Source organism: Notothenia rossii (genome assembly GCF_949606895.1).
Source record: "Notothenia rossii genome assembly, chromosome: 9".
Taxonomy (NCBI): domain Eukaryota; kingdom Metazoa; phylum Chordata; class Actinopteri; order Perciformes; family Nototheniidae; genus Notothenia; species Notothenia rossii.
The window spans coordinates 48,874,104-48,883,936 of NC_136907.1; the positions used below are offsets into that span (position 1 = coordinate 48,874,104).

Below are 9,833 nucleotides of genomic sequence, written 5' to 3' on the forward strand. Positions count from 1 at the left end.
AGGAGGGGCTCTGGAAGGAAGTGGCAGATTTTTTTCCAGCTGTGTATTTTCAAATTCTAGCGCACTCGAGCTGGTTTCTCCAAAATTACATACCCCACCTTTCAAGTTTGTAAAGAAATGTGTGAAATCCAACCAAAGGATTAACTACATTGCTATTAGTTGACAAAAATTAACGGTTATATTAGAGCTGCAGTTCGGTGCGTGTTCTGGACATTTGAGAGATATTGTCTTAATTAGTCTCGGAATGATTATGTTCAAGCGGAAAGAAATGGACCCTAGCTGACATTTGTGCGACATTTCAAGAAGTTCCCTCTAGGACTTGTGATATTACTTCAGGAAAAAGCAAAACCTGAAAACTGACAAGTCTGAACTGTGTGAGTAACTGCAATGATTATTTGAACTTTCAGTACACTCAGTATGCTCAATATGTTACCTACTGTAAATGGCAGCCAATTGCCTTGACTTTCCCTGTATTAGAAAATCTAATTAGAATGAGGCAGCAATACACTTTCAGTGTCATAAATGACATTTTTATACAGCAATATTTATACTTCAATTCATAAAATACAGATGGAACTTATATGCACCTTTAAATTAAAAGCCATTTATTACATTGGAAACAGTCATCTTATATTGCTGTAATATAGTGACGATAGTAAACATACAGAATTCCCTCTTGCTAAGTTTACACAAACAGCTAAGTGACACCTCCCCCATCTCCAAAGACTCCTTAAGTTTCGTATTGTTCTTTTTTAGTCTTCCAAGTAAAAAAGTACAGAGGGTATCAGGGTCCTTCAATTGTAAAACTGTAAAAGCCAATAATGAGCAATATAATGCCTCAAGTCAACCCTCCTCCTATCTTGTCACGTGCACTATATTTGGGTTATACAGTGCACGCTTAAAGCCCTTTTAAGTATTGTTGTCCTTTGTAACATAGCTGCCATGGACTGCAGGCCTTTTAATAAGGAGCCTGCCTGAAAGGGTGCTATATTAAAATCTATGAAACATTTGGAGAACTCCATCTTTGATGTTTGAAATGTATCAGCTTGGTCAGGTAGTTTCTCCAAAGATGCACACTTTTCTGCAGAATAATTTAGTATAAAAAGGTGACAGATTGACTCTGCTGCTGCTTTAATAAGCTTAACTATTGTCTTGGCATCATCTGGTTCATGGAACCTGAACCAAAGAGCAGGAAGTCTTTCACAGGTCTTTGAAGAGGGGGTGCTGCAGGGCCTGAGCCGCCGTGATCCTGGTTCCAGGGTTCAGGTCCAGAAGCCGGTCCAGCAGGTGGTAGGCCTCGCCAGGAACTCTGTCCCAGCCCCGCTCATCCAGCTCCACCTTACAGTCTGTTTCTGAGTTCCTGACTTCCTGCTGGTTAGGGAGAGCAGAAGAGAGAGACGAAGGGTTCTCTCCTGCTCCGTCTTGGTGCTGTTCAGCAGGACGATGTGTGGGCATAGCATCTTGGATGTTGTGAAGGCGGGTGGAGGTGGAGTCTCTGTTAGCTTCGGGGAGAGGTGTGACTTCATCTGGGGACGGCCTCCGCCTTCTGAGGGTCTCACACAGCGTCCTGAGGTCCTGCCGAGGCAGCTCCCTGCTGCACGCCACCGCCTTACCTGCAACAAGTGAAACAAAACAGGTTGATTATACGGTGACGTTGGATTCACTCACATTCACACCCTTGGTCATAAACTGTTTTTCTGAAATGACTGTATTCTTTTTAAAGAAAGGTATATTATCAGAATACTTTATTTGTCTCATAAATAAGATTTCGGGACAGTTGCTCCATTTTAAAATGACAAAAAAAAGAAGAATTGAATACAAATATTTATAAAAATGTATCAAGTAAGAGTGGTCCATTACAAATATACAATAAAGATAAATATATATCTGAAGTAAATGCCCAATAAAAGATACAGTCAAAAATAGAATACAAATATGTATATAAAATGTGGTTAAAATGTGCACATTATACTACAATATATAACATGTTTGTTACAATATTAACAGTGTTATATTAGTATTCATAAGATATGAATTTGCACAGTTGAAAGTGTTATAGTTTGGGCTCAGCTGCAGTCTATTGACTTCCTGTGTGGCTCTGCCGTGCACTTCAGGGGAATTATTAGGAAAGCAAAGGAATCTGGTGAGAATAAGAATACAAACCAAAAGCCTTGGCTGCCTGGATGGTTTCTCTGGAGCCTCGTATGGTCATGATCTGAGTGAGGGCGATCAGGTCGTCGCTGGCTTTAAAGAACGGGTAGCGTCCGCTGAGCAGCGAGAGCAGGATCACACCAGCTGACCACACGTCTATAGCTGCAGGGCAGAGGGCAACAGTAGTGACAACTACAGAGGGAAGTGGCCAATCAGATGCAGCGCCTCCTGTGAGGCCACCTCATTGTTAGCAATGAGAGAAACAGTTTGCATGCTGCTTTTATGTTACTGAGCCCTTGCATTTGGGCCTCAGGTCGGAAAAAGGACCGTTCCTAACCAGGTTTTATCCTTCTTGTCCAAAGATTGTTGATATATGAACACCATGATTCATTGAAAGATGATTTGGAGAGGACTCATTGCAAAGTTAGTGTGTGAAAACTTAAACGTTAAGTTAAAATGTAGGTGAATTGAACTTGTAACATTGCAAACAAAGAACATCTATAATGTTGGCCAAACGGCAAGAGGTGGTATGTTTTTTTATAATTTACATCTGAATGTTTGTATGAAGATGGCTTGACACAGCTATTGGACTTTTCTAACTGTGGTTTCCATGATCTGAGCAGAAAGGAGCAGCAAACGAGTCTTACTTAAGTATTAACTATCAGGTAGCCTAGACTTCATGGTTTGTGTTAAGCTAACATTAGCGCTCGACAAAAAGGCAGTTTGGCGTGCCTCACATTTCAACCTGCAGCAAGCGTTCTATCTGATCCTTAAGAAGCCGTGCTGTAAAGTACCAACCTGTTCCCTGGTTGGGACACTTTGTGAGGACTTCTGGTGCTCTGAAGCCCGGAGTGCCAGCCCTGGGAGCCACCTGAGGTTTCCTTTATTGAAGGAACAACATGGGGCAGGGGGTTTAAAGGAGGAACACACCAAAGGCATTGGACGGATGAGTTGTCTTTCAAATCTCTAGGTTTAAATGTATTTAAGGAACTCTTTTCTGAATGGTGAGTGAAAGTGGCTCTTAATGATTTGTTTCAAGAACAGAAATCTCCTCTCTGTCGGCTGTTACCTGGACAAGCAGATGTTGCAGACGCGGTCGCTCTGGTAGCAGCTGCAGGTGAGGCCCGGATGGACGGCCCTCTGAGGCTTCTGACCGCTGCTCTGGGTCCTGAGAGGCAGCGGGCCCCGGCCGGCCGCACAGTACCTTCTGTTGGCCGGGTCCTCTGTTTTACTGGACTTTACCAGCAGAATGAGAGACTTTATGATGAGAAGAATACAGTGAGTAAGAAATAAACACTGATGATATCCTTTAAGAGGGTCTTCATTTAAACCAAATGAAAAGGACTCTTGACTTTTCAGATACAATTAACAGAGAATACATGTCCTATACTAAAAAGTTACTTTCCACTGTGCTCACCTCTGCTTTAATGGCAGCTGGTTTGGTGATGGCTGCAGCTGGAGTGCAGCTGTTCAGGTTCCTCTCTCCAAACACCGGCCGAGGCTGTTTGCGCAGACCGGACAGATCCTACAGAAAAAAAGACGGTGACATAATTGAGTTAAAGGCAAAACATTGGAAGGAAACAAATGCATAGACAAACACATTTTTTCTAAAAATCTATACAGGAAATTCCTAACCCAAATTCAGGCGAGTGTGCCCAAAAAAGCAGACAGAAAAATATGAGTGCAGACACCTTTGTGTTGTTGGTACGAGAGGCGGAGGTGGGGACAGTGGTGGAGACACAACGTGCTTTTTTAACCAGAGCTTTCCGAGTGGCTGAGGAGGAGGAGGAAGAGGAGGAGGAATGAGGTAAGGCTGTTGATGGCCGTGGAGGTAGTGAGGTGGAGGCTGTGGTGGTGGTTTTGGGAGGGGGCCTAGGTGGTGCTTTGCTCCTCTGTGTGGAGTCTTGTTTCCCCATGGACCCTCCACCTTTTAGTGCGGCCCTCTGCCTCACCACCTTCAGGAGCTCGATCTGTGTGTCCGCTGTTCCCTGAGCCAGGCCGAAGTCCACCAGCGCATACCTACACACATTTTCAAACAAGGAAATACTTGATGTTATGTACTCATTTGTTCATCAGTTACATGACACATTCGGCACTTCTATGCTCACTTTTAAAGAGGACATCATTTTCATATTAGGAATCATTAAAGTAGGTCTTAGGACACATCAGGTAGATAGGAGTGTGACCTCTGTTTTTTGGATTCTTGACATGTTTGACTAGAGGCACATTCTAGTAATGGCCAGTCTGATAATCAGTTCTACATGCAGACCTGAGGAGAGTGTGGGGGAACTGATAGCGGAGTAACTTCAGTAGGACATTGGTTCCAGCTTCCAGGAGCTTTTTTTCTGCTTTCCAGTATTATTGCTCGAAAAAATGATATTCCAATTCTATCACACTTCGTGTGGACAAGGTCACACAGGCTAAGAAATGAATATACAAATGCTCTTTTTCTATATAAAAGTAGTCATTGAACTACTAGAGAGTATAAAGTTGTTACATAATTGCTCACAAAATCATTGGCACTAACCTATAAAAAAAGAAGAAGAAATGAAACCCCATCAGACGTAGTCATGCAGCTGCATTCCTTACAGAGAGATACGAGTACTCACGTGTTGCTCTTCCTGTTGTACAGGAAGTTGTTTGGTTTAATGTCTCTGTGGATGATTCCAAACTGGTGGACGTGTCTCAGAGCCTTCATCAGGTGATAGATGTACAGACGGACCTCTTCAAAAGTCAACGAGCCAATGATGTCCTGATGAATACATGGAGATAGGATCAGAACTTTTATAGGAACAAGAATCAAGAGGTTATCGTGTTTAATAACAGTTACAACTGAAAAGCTGTAGCCACATGTTTTTAAAAGAAAAAGTACAAACCACGATAGCTTGATGCTCCATATAAGGCATGACAATCACTACATGGTCCTCCTTCCTGAAACAATATGTTGCCCCTATCACACTCTCTTTGCCTCTGCAAAGTGAAAAGAAAAAGGACATAAATATTTGTATATAATAACAATAAAAACACAGATTTAACATAAATGCACCTTCATATATTCAAATGAGTGCATTTGCAAACGAGCTCAATTTGCTAAAGCATAACATAAAACCTTAAAAGAAAGAGATGAAACAAAATGATACAAGAGTGGTTTCATTGAGCATTTGACTAGACACTGTGTCTCACATCTCTAACTGCAGTACCATACGTTTCCAAGGGCAACATAACATACAAACAATAATACCTAGCAGATCAAAAGGAATTACTGCACAATGAACTCATTTCAAACTAGGCTATTAGTAACACTATATGATGTCTATAGTAATTATGTAATATTGCAAAAGTAAAAAGAACTAAACATTTATAAAAAAGGTGATAGAAACCAAAAATCAGGAGTTCAAACGAACTCAGACTAAAAATCAAAATGACAAAAGCATTAACGATCACTGAAAGTATAATGGGGCTGCACAATGAATCCTACTTTTATGGGTATTGCAATATGGACCAGCGCAATATTCTAATAGGACAAGGCACACATATTGGCTAAAGGCTAAATATGTGTAAGAATACCTCTTTAGAAAAGTACTGTGATATACAAAGACAAAGATATCCACACTTAAATCAAATAAAAAAAACAGCCACTTTGCACAATTTATAACGTATGTAGTACCCTATGTCTATATGTTACTGTGTTTGTAGTTGATTGGTCCATTATAGAGGAATGCTATACATTTTGTATAATTAATCCTACTATTTTGATATATGTATTTTCTACTGTGGAAATGTATATATTTGATGTCAATGCTTTTATTGTATTTGAATGTATTTTATTATATTTAAAATATATATATTTTGAACTCATGTGTAATGACTGTTATAGTTGCTTCTGTGACAAAACAATTTCACAATTTGAGTGTAAAGTATATATCCATCATGTATCCATCTATATTGGTTTGGTACAGATCATCCCACCATGATCATTTATTTCAATGTTTTCATGATAATGAGAATAATGATGTGGTTATTGATCATTATTCTTTCCAGATCATGCATCTAAAGTCTAAACACTCATTTGAATAGACAACTCAAAAATATAAGAAGAATGAGCTTTTCAGTTGTTAAAGAAGCGTTCTGAAAGTCTGGAGATGTAAAGTCATTTGTAATCACACATCAGTGTTGGACTCACCCAGCGACAGTGAGACACTGAAGCTCAGCAGCGATGCGTGTAGGGTGGCTGGTTGGGATGAGGTGCTTCAAGGCAAACATCGCTCTCCCCCCATCATGCATCTGGGCCTCACCCAGAAACACAGAGCTGAATGTACCTGGTATACAGACACACATCTCATAAACACACTCTTCTGCTTCAACAATCCAATGATGTGTACGAGTGCCTACTTTATTAACCTTAACAAACGCTTCAAATGTATGTACCTTCTCCGATTTTGTCAGTGATGCGGAAAACCTTGGCCAGCTGGGGGATAGCTTTGTAAAGATTCTCAATTTCGATGTCCACATCTCCTGGAAGAAAACATGACAAGAAATACGCACTCATAAACGAACAAGATTTTTAAATCCAATAACATTTTAACATACTCACTCAAATAATGTGTTACAGGATGGAATATAAGACATTACAGAACATTAATAAATAAAAGTGTTTGTTTTCAAGTCATGAAGCAACTTACTTGAGACTTTGCTTCTCCTCCCCCCTCCGTCATGTTTAATAACACATCCCTCTGTGCTGATGCTGTCAGTGCAGACAGGAGACAACTCCATCTGAGACAAAGACAGTCAGAAAGGACACACTTCAAAGAGCTGCTAACTGAAACATTTGAATAAGAAAGGATTTAGGGTAAGGAGATTCAATACTTTATTGATATGTTAATATAGTTGATCACATACCGTTAGGACATAGACATATCTAAATTAGGGGTGGAAAGGTAAATACATTAGCTCTAGTACTACTGTACTTAAGTACAAGTTTGAGGTACTTTCCTGTAATAGTAATTATTATTATAGATTAAGATAATACTTTATTGATCCATTGGTAAAATTCACAAGCTACTCTGCAGTGTATGTACAGTGGGGCAAAAAAGTATTCAGTCAGCCACCAATTGTGCAAATTCTCCCACTTAAAAAGATGAGAGGCCTGTAATTTTCATCCTAGGTATACCTCAACTATGAGAGACAAAATGAGAAGAAAAAAAAAATCCAGAAAATCACATTGTCTGATTTTTAAAGAATTTATTTGCAAATGATCGTGGAAAATAAGTATTTGGTCAATAACAAAAGTTCATCTCAATACTTTGTTATATACCCTTTGTTGGCAATGACAGAGGTCAAACGTTTTCTGTAAGTCTTCACAAGGTTTTCACACACTGTTGCTGGTATTTTGGCCCATTCCTCCATGCAGATCTCCTCTAGAGCAGTGATGTTTTGGGGCTGTCGCTGGGCAACACGGACTTTCAACTCCCTCCAAAGATTTTCTATGGGGTTGAGATCTGGAGAGTGGCTAGGCCACTCCAGGACCTTGAAATGCTTCTTACGAAGCCACTCCTTCGTTGCCCGGGCGGTGTGTTTGGGATCATTGTCATGCTGAAAGACCCAGCCACTTTTCATCTTCAATGCCCTTGCTGATGGAAGGAGGTTGTCACTCAAAATCTACATGGCCCCATTCATTCTTTCCTTTACACGGATCAGTCGTTCTGGTCCCTTTGCAGAAAAACAGCCCCAAAGCATGATGTTTCCACCCCCATGTTTCACAGTAGGTACGGTGTTCTTTGGATGCAACTCAGCATTCTTTCTCCTCCAAACACGTCTAGTTGAATTTTTACCAAAGAGTTCTATTTTGGTTTCATCTGACCATATGACATTCTCCCAATCCTCTTCTGGATCATCTAAATGCTCTCTAGCAAACTTCAGACGGGCCTGGACATGTACTGGCTTAAGCAGGGGGACACGTCTGGCACTGCAGGATTTGAGTCCCTGGCGGCGTGGTGTGTTACTGATGGTAGCCTTTGTTACTTTGGTCCCAGCTCTCTGCAGGTCATTGACTAGGTCCCCCCGTGTGGTTCTGGGATTTTTGCTCACCGTTCTTGTGATCATTTTGACCCCACGGGGTGAGATCTTGCGTGGAGCCCCAGATCGAGGGAGATTATCAGTGGTCTTGTATGTCTTCCATTTTCTAATAATTGCTCCCACAGTTGATTTCTTCACACCAAGCTGCTTACCTATTGCATATTCAGTCTTCCCAGCCTGGTGCAGGTCTACAATTTTGTTTCTGGTGTCCTTTGACAGCTCTTTGGTCTTGGCCATAGTGGAGTTTGGAGTGTGACTGTTTGAGGTTGTGGACAGGTGTCTTTTATACTGATAACGAGTTCAAACAGGTGCCATTAATACAGTTAACAAGTGGAGGACAGAGGAGGCTCTTAAAGAAGAAGTTACAGGTCTGTGAGAGCCAGAAATCTTGTTTGTTTGTAGGCGACCAAATACTTATTTTACAGAGGAATTTACCAATTAATTCATTAAAAACCCTACAATGTGATTTCCTGGATTCTTTCCCCCCATTCTGTCTCTCATAGTTGAAGTGTACCTAGGATGAAAATTACAGGCCTCTCACATCTTTTTAAGTGGGAGAACTTGCACAATTGGTGGCTGACTAAATACTTTTTCGCCCCACTGTATATACATATTTTAAAAAGCCCCACTTTTACCAGCTGCAACATTTAAGTGATACATTAATAAGTGCGTCATTAATGTGTAAAATAATATATAATGCCAAAATGGGTCGTTCTGATCTGCATGTACAATATATTTTGTAATTGTTTTGTTGTTGATGCCAATACTTTTATACTGCTACTTATGTACAACTTTAAATGCAGGCTTTTACATAATAATATAATTATATTATGGTATTGCTACTTTTACTAAAATAAAAGGTATGAGTGCTTCTTCCACCAATATTTAGGTTACAATATGTCATATTAACTTATGGAAGTAATGTTAAGTTGGACAGTGTATGGAAAACTGTATTTCCTTGCTAAAGTTATTGGCAAACTATCCTGTTATTGGCAGGTGGTCAGAACATGCACAGCTAATGTTAAGCTTAGCTCCGTTTGTGTTCGTCTTTACACCAAATCTAGCAGCTATTGTTAGCTAGTCTGTCAAGCTATAGCTAACCACAGCGTCTTGCGTCAGACAAAAATAAACTCACCGCGTTAGTTTGTCGTTCAGTACAACTCTTTCTTCATATGAACATTGCCTGAACACACCATACTGTGATAGGCGTATGTTTCATAGGCAAAAACCTATACATAACATATAATTATCTGTCGGCGGATGAATACAATAGTTAGTGGACTTTCAGGCTCTGAAGCTTTCCGCGAACAACAAACTCCCCGCTAAAAGTGACGTCGCATCTCCTGCTTCTCGCGCAGCATCAGCACATTCTTCTTCTTCTCTCGGTTTATTGGCAGACTGCTGCATACCGCCCCCTACTGTACAACAGTGTGCACGCCATGTCATTTTAGCCTTGTAACCACCGATGGTATATTCTTAATACAAACTTTAGGACATAGTAAATAGTAAATAGTGTCATCCTGATAGTTCTAAATGTACATGTAATAATAGCTAAATTAAATAAATAAAGGTGATTGTATAGCCATCTCCAAATGACCTGTGGATGT

At 40.3% G+C, this 9,833-nt stretch overlaps 1 protein-coding gene across 3 annotated transcripts; it reads right to left on the minus strand.

Annotated features, from left to right (window-relative positions):
- Positions 1 to 588: 588 nt before the first annotated feature.
- cdc7 (cell division cycle 7 homolog) lies at positions 589 to 9,591 on the minus strand. Of its 3 annotated transcripts, none has more exons than XM_079651290.1 (12): positions 9,362 to 9,591; positions 6,834 to 6,924; positions 6,580 to 6,666; positions 6,335 to 6,470; positions 5,028 to 5,121; positions 4,761 to 4,903; positions 3,843 to 4,170; positions 3,569 to 3,676; positions 3,221 to 3,387; positions 2,950 to 3,032; positions 2,164 to 2,379; positions 589 to 1,613 (listed from the first exon to the last, which is right to left on the minus strand). In XM_079651290.1, the coding sequence occupies exons 2-12, from the start codon at positions 6,922 to 6,924 to the stop codon at positions 1,201 to 1,203; spliced, it is 1,866 nt and encodes a 621-aa protein (XP_079507416.1). In that variant the 5' UTR covers positions 9,362 to 9,591; the 3' UTR covers positions 589 to 1,200. The 3 variants fall into 3 exon arrangements, with proteins under 3 accessions (XP_079507416.1, XP_079507415.1, XP_079507417.1); XM_079651289.1 differs by having other exon boundaries at positions 3,221 to 3,408; XM_079651291.1 differs by having other exon boundaries at positions 2,164 to 2,313; positions 3,221 to 3,408; positions 9,362 to 9,590.
- Between the last annotated feature and the right edge of the window lie 242 nt (positions 9,592 to 9,833).